The sequence below is a fragment of the Caenorhabditis elegans genome, chromosome V (assembly GCF_000002985.6).
Source record: "Caenorhabditis elegans chromosome V".
NCBI lineage: Eukaryota > Metazoa > Nematoda > Chromadorea > Rhabditida > Rhabditidae > Caenorhabditis > Caenorhabditis elegans.
This window is the reverse complement of record NC_003283.11, coordinates 14,341,723-14,355,775: the sequence shown is the minus strand read 5'-3', so window position 1 is coordinate 14,355,775 and position 14,053 is coordinate 14,341,723. Positions and strand designations below refer to the sequence as shown.

The following is a 14,053-nucleotide window of genomic DNA, read 5'->3' as shown; positions in this document are numbered from 1 at the left end:
ATGTTCAATTTGTTTCGATCTATTTATTAAAAAATATTACAAATCATTTTATTAAATGCGTGATCTTATTTCAAAGCTAAAATCAATAAATTTTCCGGTGATACTTCTGGCGGCACGTATTCTACAACTCTCGTCTTGAATCCAACACTTTCCAGCCAAATTGCTCGTCCGATTTCAAGGATGGCTTTCGCTCTTCGTCCAAGCTCTAATGGCGGATGAATTGACTTCCATCCTTCAGTTGCTTCTGTATCAACTGCTCCATTTGTTGCAAACGATGCAATATATCGAAGTGCAGCAAACGAAGCTTCATCATTCATTTCCCATTTCTCCAAAAAATCATGTCCTCCATATTCTGCGAATCGCGATTTGTGATGGCAACAAGGGATCAGAAGTGCAGCGTTGAATTGTAGACCACTATTCATCAACGATCGAATTCCAGCGTCTGTCGCGCTTCCACAAAAATGTTTACAGATTGCCAAAATCTTTTCAGAGTTCTAAAAAAAGATAAAGATTTTTTTGGATAAAAACTGTAAAACTCACCTTCAGCTCATCAATCTTGCTCAAGTCCATATGTTCAATTGAGCATCGGAAGCGTTTCATTGATAAATTCGGATTCTCTCGAAATGCAGCAGTATCAAATTTATTTCGTGATCCAGAGCGATCCATGAGAATATAATTTCCATTTGGCGCTGCTTTGGAGATCCAATAAGCTAGTTGACCTTTTCCAGCTCCGAGCTCGAACATGCAAGATTTGGAGCAAGTTGGAAGTAGCCCTGTGGATTCGATGTGACCTGAAAAGAAAATTATTAAAATGGAAATGCATTTTATAAAACCTAAAATAGACGAAATCTGGTATAATTGCTTCTTTTTCGTGTTGTTCAGATCTGAATTTTGTGCGATATTTTGCTCGACGAGCTCATTTCTTTGTTGCTCAACAATCAAACGATCCATTACATCCGTCTCATAGCACTTCCAGATCTTGTGCACAGTGGTACAAATCTCATCTTCAGTGGCTCTTCGATCAATTTTATCGGTGCGTTTGGTCTCGCCACGAATAGAATTTGCATCAATTTTGATATATTCTGCATCTCTGATTCTAGAATTACACCTTGTCAGATGAATCTCTAGATCTGCCTTCAGAATCGTATGTTTTCCATCATTCGGGCAAACCATACGATCAGTGTTATTCTGATCGTGAATTGAATGCTCTCCACAGAACCGATTTCCCTTTTTCACCAGCATCTTACACCGTCGCTTCTTAATTGGTAGAATATATTCACAGCAAGCGTTCTGCTGTTGTTGCTGCTTCACCGAATCCAATTCCATTTTGAAAACGAGACCTGCGTGCGAGATATTTGTGATTTTCCTAAAGTTTATTGCTATAGTTGAATTGGTGTGTCTCAAAAGTATTATACATATCACAACACAGTAAAACGTGGTTCGTAAGACTATACGGGTTGGTTGTCGCAAAAAAAGAAATGGAAGGGCACAAGTAAAGTAGTCTATTCAACAAGAAGAATACCAAAAATATTGATTAATATAAGTGAAATTGTTGTTTAAAACGGGAGTTGTAAGGCGACCAGATACATTGTGTGTGGTTGGAATTTTTTGAAGTTTAGAAATCTACAAAAGAGAAAAAAGGTGCAATAAATATCTGAAATTTGGAATGTCAAATCAATCAAACACTTTAAAGAGGATAAAAGTAGAGAAAGGAGGCGAATTGGGTGAGGGGATCAAGGAAAAACATATACTTTTAACTAAAAAGTACACGCTCAGCAAAACTGAACAGAATCTAGCGGGGAGGCGAAAACAGAAACAAACAAGAGAATCAATTTTAAAATTTCTAAAAACATTAATTTAATCCTCGAGGTTTCTGAAAGCGTTAGCCATAGCCTCTGCCAAATCTTCGTAATCCTTGCGAATCTTGGCTTCACCATCGGCAACTGGATCCTTGAATTTCATGGCAGAAAGCTGGTAGATCAAATCTCCCATGCTATCCTTGATGACGTTCCATGTGATCTTGTTATCAGATTGAGCAGTTGCTTCAACAGCATGACGGGCCAAGTCATAGAATCCAATCATATTCTTGAGCATACCGACAGTCTTGTAGAATGGGCAGAAACGATCGTATTTGGTGTATCCGTTCTGTTGCAAGAAATCGTCCTTGATGATCTTGGCAACCTCAAGTGTGACCTTGTCTGATTCGGCGAGGGAAGCTTTTCCGACGAGTTGCACAATTTCGGAAAGATCTTCTTCTTCCTGGAGGATCTCCTTGCACTTGGTACGGAGTGAGACGAACTCTGGGTAGTTCTTCTCGTAGAACTCCTCAAGAGCACGCATGTACTCGGAGTAGGAAATAAGCCAGTTAATAGATGGGAAATGTTTACGTTGAGCAAGCTTCTTGTCAAGTCCCCAGAACACCTGTACGATACCGAGGGTGGCGGATGTGACTGGATCGGCGAAATCTCCTCCTGGTGGTGATACGGCTCCGACAATGGTGACGGATCCTTCACGTTCTGGAGATCCGAGACACTTAACACGTCCGGCACGTTCGTAGAAGGAAGCGAGACGAGCGGCAAGGTAAGCTGGGTATCCGGAATCGGCGGGCATTTCTCCGAGACGTCCTGAAAAGAAAATTTGAAAATGTTCAGAGAAATTTCAAAAATATTAAGAAAAAAATATGAATTTCAAATATGAGTATATTTTAAACGGATTAAAACTCACCAGAAATCTCACGAAGAGCTTCGGCCCAACGAGAGGTAGAGTCAGCCATCATGGCAACGTTGAGACCCATGTCACGGAAATATTCGGCAAGGGTGATACCAGTGTAGATGGAAGCTTCACGAGCAGCGACAGGCATGTTGGAAGTGTTGGCGACAAGAGCTGTACGCTTCATGATGGAAGTGGTGACACCTTCGACCTCCATGGTGAGCTCTGGGAAATCACGGAGTACCTGAAAAACAGAAAAAATTAGAATTGTAAAAAATAGGGGCAAAATTGTTAATTTATAATTTAAATGCGGGACAAAACATTGGAAAAAGTAAGAAACATAAACCTTTTAATTTTTAATTGTTTTCTAAATTTTATTCTTAAACGAAACTATTCTGACTAAACTTTTTCACAATTTTTTTTTGAAAAATTAAAACTATTGATTCCAAAAACGAAATTATGGAAAGGCTTTCTTGTTTATTTGATTTTTTCTAATGTTTTTAAAATTATTTTCAAAAAAATTACCTCAGACATTTCGTTTCCACGCTCTCCGCATCCGACGTAAATAATAGCATCAGAGTTGGAGTATTTGGAGAGAGATTGGGAAATGACAGTCTTTCCACATCCGAAAGCTCCTGGAATGGCGGTGGTTCCTCCTTGGACACATGGGAACAAGGCGTCGAGAACACGCTGTCCGCAGAGAAGTGGATTGTTGGCAGCGAGCTTCTCTGTGACTGGTCTTGGAGATCTGACAGGCCAGATTTGGAGCATAGAGAATTTCTGCTTGCGTCCGGCGAATTCGAGCTCGAGAAGGGTGTCCTCAACTGTGTATTGCCCGGATGGAGCAACGAAGGTGATGGTTCCGCATGCACTTGGTGGTAGAAGAATCTTGTGCTTGATGAGCAAGTTCTCATCGACGGTTCCAATGATGTCACCTCCGGTCACGTGTCCTCCAACACGGAGATCCTTGGACACAACGAAGTCCCAGCGAGCTTCACGAGAAAGAGCATTAGTGGAGACTCCCTTTGGAATGTAGATGGATTGAGTAATATCAGCAATATCCTTGAGTGGACGCTGAATTCCGTCGAAAATCGATCCCATGATACCTGGTCCAAGTTCGACGGAAAGTGGTTTACCGGTACGAAGTACTGGATCTCCGATTGTGACTCCAGATGTTTCCTCGTATACTTGAATAGTGGCGTAGTCACCCTCGAGACGAATAATCTCTCCGACGAGCTCTTGATGTCCTACACGAACCAACTCGTACATAGCCGATCCAGCCATCTTCTCGGCTGTGACGACAGGTCCGGACACTCCGTAAACGAATCCGTACGAAGATTCTGCGGCCATCTTTTCCTGGAATGAATGAATTTAGAAAGCTATATGGAAATCGAAAAGAAAATCAAAATAAACCTCGTTTTTCAACAAGAAGACCGAAAAGACAATGGAATTTTTAGGTTTAGAAGTAGGAAAACTCATTAATTCGAGCAATAATGCAAAATATAAAATACAAAGAATAGATATAAAGTGGCAGGGCAATGTTTAATCGGATAAACTTGAACCCTTATAAATATTCAACGAGAATTGGAATATAAATCAATTTATCATTCAATTTACAAGAACTTTTGTAAAGGAAAAAATCAAAGTAAAGGTAAACGAGACAAAAAAACGAGTAATTCCTGTGACTAAACGGGGGGAGAGAGATGTGGTAAAAAAGCTCACAGAAGTTGTTGGAAAAAGCGGAAGATGTGGAAGAGAGCGCACTGCACGGCATTCTACAACGAATAGAAGTGGTTCGATTGACAAGGAGAAACGTCGGCAGGCTAGCGAGAGACAGCGCGCCGAGAGCAGAGAGCAGATAGAGAGAGCGTGGCCGTGGCGGTCGCAAAAACCAGGAACCGCCGGTCGTGCGACTAGAAATCATCGCCGCGTTGCAGCTTCGCCCTATTGAACCGAGAATTTTATACAGCGAGGAGTGAATGTGAGAGAGTGAATTTTGTGTGGCAGAAGTTGTGTAGGTTTACGTCTATCTAGGTAGCGGGGAGAAAAGGTTACACGTCTGTCATCAAGCGAAATTTGATAAACTAATGTGGAAGCGAAGTTACTCTATTAGATAGGAAAAATATGATTTGCGAGGTTTGAGCGGAAAATTTATGTTCGTTTGGAACTATTTTCAAGTTATTCGCCTTAACAATTGGACCACAGTATCATTATAACAATAGTTGTTTTCTAAATTTCGATTAAATAGATACGAAAAAAAAGAAAAATTATATCCGCAAACTCTGAAAAAAAAGTTAAACCAATATTTCCATACAGTAATCTCTTCAAAGGCACAGGACGCTCAAAAACGAAAGGTCTCGCAACGAAAATGTAATTTTCTCCCCAATTTGCTCATTCAGTTATTTAGAATTACGTAGTCGTTAGAATTCTTGAAGGTTTAGACGATGAGACAAAAAAAAAGATGAAAAGTGATTGATCTGTGGTTGTGATAAGAAATTGAGACCGCGACGCATTACGCGTTGCACTTCAAAACATTCCTTTTCCGCTCATAAACACCCGCATTTACAATTAAAATTACAAATTACTATAGGTGAAAAGCCATATTTAATTATACAATCGAAATTACTTGCTACTTCCAGCTCTTGGTGCAGTGACTTTGAAACAATAAATGCCCATATGGTCGCAAATTTGGCGCGTTATGAATAAACAGTAGACTAAAAGTGATGCATAAACGTAAACAGTCGTGTACTTCAGAAGAGTTGGCTCATTGATTTTGATGTCGTAGTATTGATTGATCATCAATGCGATTGGCCCCATGTAGATCCAATCCCAAAGTGAGAGCTCACTTCTGCTCATGTGTGCAACAATCAGACGATTTGTGGCTTTTGCCGCAACGGCTCCAAATTGAAGAACAAATATAACAATAAGATCATCATAGACGCCAGATGCCGATTTGCTGTAGATCATACAATATGGAACAATGACTGCAAGAAGTGGGCAGGCTGGGAAGAGAACTGATGTTCCAGCAACAGTTGATCCATTCTTTCCAACACCATCTGTGAAGATGACTGATAAGTAGCCCAGTGCCTGATAAATCGTTCCAAGACCAACACAGGCTAGCAGGAGATGCTTGAGAGCATATCCAAATATTCCAACACTCCAGAGTTTTGGTCCAAAGAGTGATGTACAGAGAAGCATTGAAATAATAGACCATTGAGCTTCAGTAACATCGAATCGAGCAAATCTAAAAATAATTTATATTCAAAATGAAGAAAAAACACACAATGCGCATTAATCTTTTTGTTTTTTTTTAAGTTTACCTGAGCTGGCCAGTACAATATGTGCTCCAATGTGCCGTGTAAAAAAGCGAAACGGAGATTAGGCAGGCGATGAAAACTCCACATCGAACAGATCCTAATTGCAAAGCGTAGCATACATTTAATGTTACGAACACCTGAAAAATAATGTTTATTGATATTTTTCGGTATCTCAAAATTTCTCTGCAGCAAAAATAATTAAAGAACGATTTTAGTGAAGTTTACCTGTGACGCCGAGTCACATCCATGATCGAAAAGTTCTCCCAGAGGACTAGACGCCCCAATCCTTCTTGCTTGTTTTCCATCAGTTGCATCTAACGTTTGATACACAAAAAGCCCGAATGCGGCCAGAAAATAGGCCCACGCGGGTGCAGTTTCAGTAGCTGTTGGACAGTAGAAAGAAAGTACGAGTACAGTTGTCAAATTCACTATCAAACCTGAAACAAAGCCAATTATTCGTATATAAACTTTGAAATAAACCAACCAATGAGGGTCAGTAAATTCGGAGCAACCCAAAGCGGATAATAAAGCACTACAGCTTCCCAAAACTTCTTCATACACAGCTCGTCGAGCCAGGAGGTGTCAACTGCAGAATAAACGTGCTCGTCCAGCCGATGTAATTCTTCTCGAGTTAGCAGACAATCATATTGTAGATAATGATCGATAGTTTTGAAACCAACAAGTGCATCTGATTCTTCGAATGTTGAGCGAGGTCGATATGCGTATCTGAGAAATTAATTGGTTGGAACTTTGAATAAATACTCTTTTTTGGGGCCTTCATTCCGAGATGACAAACTTTTTGGTGGCAAAGGTTCTTTGGGGGCATAGTATCCAAGGAGACAAAGTATCCAGTAGACAAACTGGGGTGTATCTTGGGGGGCATATCTTTGGTGACAACCTTTTTTTCCACTAGATTTTTATATGTATTTTTCAACTAATTTTTGTTCACATTTTTCTGGAATAAGTTTTTTAATGCAATTTTCAATCGATTATCGGTTATAATTCCCTCACAATTGAATGTATGAACGATGGTCTTTTGGGAAAAGCTGTAAAACGTCCAACTAACTTGGAATATCGTGAGGCTCTTCCTGATGGTCTGATCCTTCAGCTCCGAAGGATCACATGGGTACCTTCTGATGTTCTGATCCTTCAGATAAGAAGGATCGTAAGGGTACCTCCTGATGGTCTGATCCTTCAGCTCCAAAGGATCACGAGGCTTTTCCTGATGTTCTGATCCTTCAGCTCCGAAGGATCACATGGGTACCTTCTGATGTTCTGATCCTTCAGATAAGAAGGATCAGAACATCAGGAAGAGCCTCGTGATCCTTTGGAGCTGAAGGATCAGACCATCAGGAGGTACCCTTACGATCCTTCTTATTTGAAGGATCAGAACATCAGAAGGTGCCCATGTGATCCTTCGGAGCTGAAGGATCAGAACATCAGGAAGAGCCTCGTGATCCTTTGGAGCTGAAGTATCAGACCATCAGGAGGTACCCTTACGATCCTTCTTATCTGAAGGATCAGAACATCAGAAGGTACCCATGTGATCCTTCGGAGCTGAAGGATCAGACCATCAGGAAGAGCCTCACGATATTCCAAGTTAGTTGGACGTTTTACAGCTTTTCCCAAAAGACCATCGTTCATACATTCAATTGTGAGGGAATTATAACCGATAATCGATTGAAAATTGCATTAAAAAACTTATTCCAGAAAAATGTGAACAAAAATTAGTTGAAAAATACATATAAAAATCTAGTGGAAAAAAAGGTTGTCACCAAAGATATGCCCCCCAAGATACACCCCAGTTTGTCTACTGGATACTTTGTCTCCTTGGATACTATGCCCCCAAAGAACCTTTGCCACCAAAAAGTTTGTCATCTCGGAATGAAGGCCCTTTTTTGGAACAAACCTTTCTTTTGAGCGATCTTTGTCTGCAGCACGATTATTTTTTGACCTTGACCTGGTGGTTACCATTTCTAAAATAACCAAATTTTCAGAATAAAATTTAAAAAAAACAATTGTGCGACAAGAAAAATCAATGAGTGAACGAAGCGGCAGCAATGTCAACCATGTGTCATTTTCCCTGTTTTCTCTTTTATTTGTAGTATTGTGACCATCATGACACGTATTTACTACATTTTGTTATAAACACCAAACGACTAAACATATAAAGACACCAAAACAACAAAATAAAGAAAAGGAAAAAGTTAGAAAACCACTTTTCAAAACATAATTGTTAAAAAAAGAAAAGCTGTTATGAAAGTAGACTTTATCCGAGAGGAATTCGAAGGATTTTGTGCAGTGGGGCGAGCTTGCACACTTATTTTTTGGAGTAAATTTTCCGTGGATACGATTTCTGTAAAGCAAAGGTACCGCGCGGCTTTTCGCAAGCATCCGCACGGTTTTTCGTATATTTTTTCTTCTCTCAACCGGGAATTTCGAACGGAGTTCACAGATTTTTATTGGAAATTAGTTTGTTTTTCAATTAAATTCCTTTATTCGAGCAAAGAGTAGTTGAAAAAAGGAAAGTGATATCAATCTTTCATTCCAACTTTATCGGATGTTCATAACAGAAACGAAACATCTAAAACCACTCGAATGCCAATAAGTGCGGAAAAATGCCAAACAAAAAATTAAGCTTCGCTGAAAAACATGATGCTTCTAAACTTCTAATTGTATTACTTGTGAATTAGCTATTTATAATGTAAATCTACATGTAGATCCAATTAAATGTATCCAATTTAAACAAAAGGCCAGTGTAAGTATTTATTTGACGAAAAGATCAATATGTGAAGTTATTATGAAGAGCTGCTAGTTTCTTGTTGAGCTTCTGAATTTCATGAAAACCATCAATAATCTTCTTTTGTTCTTCAATGACTGCTCTCTGCAAGAAGACTTCCTGAAGGAGATATCCAGGGGAGACATGGGTGATTGTTTCACTTGAAGAATCCGAGGATGGAGAAATCGGAGAAGGATATTGGACTGATTCTGAAATGAACAGCTAGAGATTAAATTTCAAAAAGTAGTCACTTACCATCTTCAGACATGCCGAAGTCATGTTGAATTGCTCCATAAATTTTAATCGAATCGATTGGAGACCTGACGAACACCGGAAGCTGTGGGAATGACGGTTGAGCTGGATAATTCCACCAAAGAGTGTTGAAGTCTTCAGTGGCAACTTCGGTTGTCTCGAAAAGTCCTTCGTACTTTCCGAAGAGTGATGCCGTAGATGTTGTGGATGGTGCAGCAAACAGTCCATTCATCTTTTCAAAGATCGATGCCATCTGTTCCTTCTCTTTTTCAACGCAGGCGAAGCTCATCCAGAAGTTGACCATAAGTTCGGCAGCCTCATTGATCTTTCTCGTTTCAGCAGTTGTTGGAATCGGGGACATGGCCACCTCGATTGGCCGCTCGGAGTGGAACGATACCAATGGGCAGCTAATGCTCTTCTTGAGCTCATCTTTTGCAGCCGTTGAAACAACTGGCCAAGATTGAACCTAAAATGCGTTCCTTGATTTTCAAGGCTAAGCTTAAAAATTCAAAAAACCTTATTCAAAGCAGTCCCTGACTGAGCCTGAATCCGGGCATCCGGAAGAACCACTGGAACTTGTTACCTTCTCTGCATGGCTTGACGCTCGACCATCTCGAGGAATTGTCCAAAAGCAGTGTAGACAGTGATCTTCTTGACCATGGTGTTAGTAGAGTTGATTGTGCAAGTTAGTTGAGCGATTGAATTCGCAATGAGTAGATTTATGATTTCAAGCTTGTTATATAGCATGTCTTAGCATGATGTACTAGATTTCAACGTGGATAAAGTTAACAAAAGTTCACGTGCACGGAAAATTGAAAGGCCATAATTTTATTTGCTTTAATTTCATAAAACAATTCAAAAAATGCAGTTCGTCACGGTAAAACTTCATCAATAAATATAACAACAATTTTATAGTTGACACTTAAAAAATTGCTATTACTTTGCTATTATTAAAATACAACATACGAAAAAGGTAAAATGCTCTACTCATGCTCTTTTTTCCAAAAACAGAAAAATCATAGAAATTGTTTATTAAATGGTTCGAAACAAACAGAACAATTTTGATAAAGCATGAAAAATGTACATATAAAATATGAATTTATTGTCAAACTGACAATTATCAATAAAATCATGATAATACTCTGACTCGTGGTTAAGCTATGACAATGGAAGTGGGTATTCAATTGAAAAAAAAAGAAAAATCTTCCCGTATATGAAAATTAGTGAGATTCCAAACAAAATTAATTTGTTTTTTGTTGTGAGTAATAATTTCAAAAATTGCATATATGTACAATTAAAAATCTATATGTACAATTAAAAATCTAGTGAATGTCAAAAATTAAACCTTATTAGAAGCTAAGACATCTCTAAATGGTTTAATTTTTTTCGTCGCGTAAAGGGCTAATAACATTGAAATTCTAGTTTTCTTATTGAGACTTGTCAAATTTCTTTGAGAATCTACAACTGTACTGCAAACTCCTGAACTTTCGTCATCATCTATTTCATTTTTAGATGCTTCATTTTCTGTAGTATCCATACGAAGACGTACACGGAATGAAGATACAAAGAGGACGATGACGAGTTGAACTGAGAAGATGTAGAGAAAGACTTTCCAGCCAAAAACGCTGATGAGGTATGCTAGAGGGGTTCCAGCAAGCATTGATCCAGCTGAAAATATTAATGATTAAAATTGAGATTATTAAAAAAAGAAGATTTTTGAAAATTATAATGCACCAGGGGAAAGAATTTGACATTGGACAAGAATTTTTATAAAAAAACTTACAGCTGGCAATAAACGAAATGAATGCACTGACAGTTCCTTGAATTTTCGAGAACCCAGCTTGTGAAGCAATCATGCACCAAACATTAATCGATCCATTAACAAACATTCCAGCTAAGAATCCAAAGATTGAGCTCAATTCCTAAAACAACTGGGTGAAATTTGATTATTTTTGAATAGTTAATACTAAATAAAAAATTCCTAATCCAAATAAAACTCACCGCAAACTCAAAAATTCCGGCTGCTGAGAACATCATCAGGCAGGTGTACGATACAGCAATCACACGTCTGGTTGCATCCACATCAAATTTACGAGTTGCCAAATCAATTACAATTCCAGATGCCATTGTTCCCACCAGTCCACCAATTTCATAGGTAATTTGGAAAGCATCAGGGGAAATTTTGGAGTCGGTCAGGAAAAGTTGAACCCATGTTTCACAGATTGTACGCATCTGAAATAAATAAATGTTGATTAAAAGATAACGATATTACAAAATAAGATTGTCCACAAGTATGCCAGCTCGACCCAGTGAAATATTTTCTTCACACTTACCTCCATGGTGAACAAGTAAACAAAAGATATATGCCAAATCACAATCGATCCTACAATAGTTCTCAATCCTCCTTTCTTCTTTTTCTCTGGATTTGGTTCCTCATCATCTTCTGTCTGCTTCGGAGACACATTATCCTCGCGGAGCACAATAAAGCATACTATCGAGAAAACAAGCATTCCTGCTCCAGTATACAGCTCTACATTACGCCAGTAAAATTTCTTTGAAAATGGCTGAAGAATTCCAGCGAATGTAGAACCACAAGCGAGAATTGAGAACATTGTTCCGTAGGTAGACTTGGAGTACCACTGAAAATATAAAAGTTGTGGAGATCTAATTTTTGTAAATCAACTCACCGATTGTACTAGTAGAGTGGCCGGAACCCATCCAGCGCCTTGTACAATTCCGAGAAGCATCATTGCAATCAACATTTGCCATAAGTGATTTGAAAATGCTAAACCAACTGAGCATGCTGCACAAGTGACAAGTCCCAGTAGTAAAAGAGCAACTTTTGAATATCTATCCGATGCCATTCCAAATAACAGACGTCCTATCGTGTAAAGAAGAGCATGTGAAGAAACGAGAATTCCTGAAAACTTGAAATTAGTTTAGATCAAGTATTTTTTGTAAGATGCTGACTTTCTCACAACCATCCAATATTAGCTATCAAAGTTCAAAGCTGAATTGATTGTGAATACGTGATTCTTTATCACTAGCTTCCTTCAAGATTTGATCATCGAATATTTAATTTATTATCGTATGGTCATGTGATGAATTATCAAATTGAAAAATCCCGTTTTATTGAAAGTTGTGTCAGCAGTCAGTTCAAACAAGTGATACGGTTGCCATGTAAACAACTGATTCAGACCTTTGAAGATCACACTACAGATTCGTATACTTAATAAAACTACAAGATCTTCAGTTAATGGGCAAAGTTGAAATTTTCTGAAATTTTCTTGTAAGCCTTTCACGTAGGTACAAAAATGGATTCTAAGTTTAGGCTCAGGCTTTGGTTGAAATTATTTTCCGAAATAAACACAAAATAAAATACAACTTACCAATATCATCACTTGTGAGCACAATTTCCTCCCTAATCAGTGGCAAAAGCGTAATGGGAAGGCGTCGAAAGTAGATATGAGCAAAGTAGATAATAGTGACGACGACAAACTTGATATGAGTTTTGAAGGACATGTCTTTGAGCGAGATCCAATGTGGAACTGTAGTCAAATACTAAAAATTAGAGTTGGAAGAAAAGTTCTGGACAGAATTTCCAGATGAAAAAATATTGTGAATAGTACAGAAAAGTCTCTGATAGACAAGAAATCAGGTTTCGATCAGGAGAATATTTATACAAAATCGTACATTGTGGGTGGGATGAGAAGAAGGAAACAGATAAGACAAGCGACACGTGACTCCCTAATAAATTCAAATTTCCAAATAGGCCACGCCCCCATTTGACCTGTTTCAGAAGGCTTCTGCATTGGGGGTTTCGAGGTGAGAAATTATCTATCTGCTTATCTGGAAATGACTGTAAAGAATATATATTTGTGAGCAGAGGAAAGAAATGAAGAATGCAAAATATGAATACAGTTATCATCAGAACATATCAAGATTCGATGATGACCTGAATGAGATTTACAGAGAGCGCTGGAATCGAAGAGACGCAGAGATTAGGAGAGCGTCAGTTAATCAACCAATCTGATGACTTGCCATGATATTTAATCTTTCAACTTGATTTTATGCAAATTCTTGTAGATTCACCGAACAATGAGATCAAACGCTCTTGTTTGTTGATAGGTAAGAAGAGGATGTTGACTGTCATTTCTAGAAGTTTCTGTAGAAAGCGACATGACTTTCTATTATTTTAAGATCTATGAACTTTTGAGTTTTAGAAGGAAAAAGAGTTTGAGTAGTCTCTGACTTTATTTCGATCTGAACATTTTCAGTGCGTTTTCGCGTCTGTATAAAGCTTTTACCGAATCGAGAGCTTCTGTTTTTTCTACGGGCTTTAAGAGTGGGCAATACACTAGTATTTTAAACTTTTAGTGTTAAAAAAAACAATTGAAAGTTCTTCCGTTCAGCCTGATCAAAATAAAAATAAACATCGTCAAAGAATTCATATCCCAAGAAGGTTAACAATACGAAAATCATGAAAAGCCGGAAATAAAAATTAACGCTCTTGGAGCAAATTTACGGTTCTCGTTATCGCAAAAATTAATTTTACGTTTTTTAGATCAAAATTTCATAGTGTAGAAGTATAGTTCGGCCGTTAAAATGTATGTCTAGACTAGTCTAAAATGACAAAAAAACAATTGTGAAACGATTGTAGCACTATACACAAAAATAATATGAGCATTCTTAAAAAATAAACCTTGAAACCACAAAATCGGCTAGTAAACATCATAAACGTTTCCTACAGTTCTTTAATCTATCAACATTCTAATTTGTGATTCAACTTTATCATCTCAAATTCCCCAAACTGGTCACTTGTCAAAACTTTTAAATTATGGTTCACATTGTTAAAAATACATTCCAAGAACTACAAAAGAAGCACGTGGTGTTGCAGTGTAATATTCAAGTCACGTGTGACGTGAATGCGTCATTTCCATTTTCAGAATAGGAGGCTGGAAACCGGTCCTTAAATAATCTTTGCAGTCAAAATGAT

General features: G+C 38.2%; 4 protein-coding genes, 1 non-coding gene and 1 pseudogene across 6 annotated transcripts; 1 reads left to right on the top strand and 5 right to left on the bottom strand.

The window, feature by feature from the left end:
* Positions 1–34: 34 nt before the first annotated feature.
* Y49A3A.3 (tRNA:m(4)X modification enzyme TRM13) lies at positions 35–1,366 on the bottom strand. The gene is made up of 3 exons (NM_074159.7): positions 834–1,366; positions 541–791; positions 35–494 (listed from the first exon to the last, which is right to left on the bottom strand). The coding sequence occupies exons 1-3, from the start codon at positions 1,324–1,326 to the stop codon at positions 66–68; spliced, it is 1,173 nt and encodes a 390-aa protein (NP_506560.1). The 5' UTR covers positions 1,327–1,366; the 3' UTR covers positions 35–65.
* On the bottom strand, positions 1,354–4,067 carry vha-13 (V-type proton ATPase catalytic subunit A). Its single transcript, NM_074158.8, has 3 exons — positions 3,235–4,067; positions 2,725–2,953; positions 1,354–2,624 (listed from the first exon to the last, which is right to left on the bottom strand). Exons 1-3 carry the CDS (start codon positions 4,057–4,059, stop codon positions 1,858–1,860), a joined length of 1,821 nt encoding a protein of 606 aa, NP_506559.1. The 5' UTR covers positions 4,060–4,067; the 3' UTR covers positions 1,354–1,857.
* A 226-nt stretch (positions 4,068–4,293) lies between these two features.
* On the bottom strand, positions 4,294–8,010 carry cept-2 (diacylglycerol cholinephosphotransferase). Its single transcript, NM_074157.7, has 5 exons — positions 7,936–8,010; positions 6,511–6,752; positions 6,252–6,463; positions 6,030–6,163; positions 4,294–5,953 (listed from the first exon to the last, which is right to left on the bottom strand). Exons 1-5 carry the CDS (start codon positions 7,998–8,000, stop codon positions 5,332–5,334), a joined length of 1,275 nt encoding a protein of 424 aa, NP_506558.2. The 5' UTR covers positions 8,001–8,010; the 3' UTR covers positions 4,294–5,331.
* Positions 6,077–6,392, top strand: Y49A3A.6. Its single transcript, NR_069947.1, has 2 exons — positions 6,077–6,193; positions 6,242–6,392.
* A 798-nt stretch (positions 8,011–8,808) lies between the features above and the next one.
* Positions 8,809–9,717, bottom strand: sss-2 (annotated as a pseudogene). Its single transcript has 3 exons — positions 9,574–9,717; positions 9,061–9,523; positions 8,809–9,014 (listed from the first exon to the last, which is right to left on the bottom strand). Coding segments are annotated over exons 1-3 (813 nt in total).
* A 354-nt stretch (positions 9,718–10,071) lies between these two features.
* On the bottom strand, positions 10,072–13,804 carry F47B8.10 (Major facilitator superfamily (MFS) profile domain-containing protein). The gene is made up of 6 exons (NM_001380814.2): positions 12,447–13,804; positions 11,745–11,977; positions 11,391–11,696; positions 11,059–11,289; positions 10,841–10,979; positions 10,072–10,725 (listed from the first exon to the last, which is right to left on the bottom strand). The coding sequence occupies exons 1-6, from the start codon at positions 12,577–12,579 to the stop codon at positions 10,397–10,399; spliced, it is 1,371 nt and encodes a 456-aa protein (NP_001366839.1). The 5' UTR covers positions 12,580–13,804; the 3' UTR covers positions 10,072–10,396.
* Between the last annotated feature and the right edge of the window lie 249 nt (positions 13,805–14,053).

What these genes read in the sequence shown, in the direction of transcription:
- cept-2 (NM_074157.7), bottom strand. Translation starts at nt 8,000, where the DNA reads ATGGTAACCACCAGGTCAAGGTCAAAAAATAATCGTGCTGCAGACAAA. An exon ending in GAATTTACTGACCCTCATTG is followed by an intron (nt 6,464 to 6,510) that starts GTTGGTTTATTT and finishes GCTTTGTTTCAG; the next exon opens with GTTTGATAGTGAATTTGACA. An exon ending in GATGTGACTCGGCGTCACAG is followed by an intron (nt 6,164 to 6,251) that starts GTAAACTTCACT and finishes ATTATTTTTCAG; the next exon opens with GTGTTCGTAACATTAAATGT.
- F47B8.10 (NM_001380814.2), bottom strand. Translation starts at nt 12,579, where the DNA reads ATGTCCTTCAAAACTCATATCAAGTTTGTCGTCGTCACTATTATCTAC. An exon ending in TTTACTTGTTCACCATGGAG is followed by an intron (nt 11,290 to 11,390) that starts GTAAGTGTGAAG and finishes TATTTATTTCAG; the next exon opens with ATGCGTACAATCTGTGAAAC. An exon ending in CATTTCGTTTATTGCCAGCT is followed by an intron (nt 10,726 to 10,840) that starts GTAAGTTTTTTT and finishes TAATATTTTCAG; the next exon opens with CTGGATCAATGCTTGCTGGA.
- Y49A3A.3 (NM_074159.7), bottom strand. Translation starts at nt 1,326, where the DNA reads ATGGAATTGGATTCGGTGAAGCAGCAACAACAGCAGAACGCTTGCTGT. An exon ending in CCAGATTTCGTCTATTTTAG is followed by an intron (nt 792 to 833) that starts GTTTTATAAAAT and finishes TTTTCTTTTCAG; the next exon opens with GTCACATCGAATCCACAGGG. An exon ending in GCAAGATTGATGAGCTGAAG is followed by an intron (nt 495 to 540) that starts GTGAGTTTTACA and finishes ATCTTTTTTTAG; the next exon opens with AACTCTGAAAAGATTTTGGC.
- vha-13 (NM_074158.8), bottom strand. Translation starts at nt 4,059, where the DNA reads ATGGCCGCAGAATCTTCGTACGGATTCGTTTACGGAGTGTCCGGACCT. An exon ending in GTGGAAACGAAATGTCTGAG is followed by an intron (nt 2,954 to 3,234) that starts GTAATTTTTTTG and finishes TCTGTTTTTCAG; the next exon opens with GTACTCCGTGATTTCCCAGA. An exon ending in AGCTCTTCGTGAGATTTCTG is followed by an intron (nt 2,625 to 2,724) that starts GTGAGTTTTAAT and finishes TTTTCTTTTCAG; the next exon opens with GACGTCTCGGAGAAATGCCC.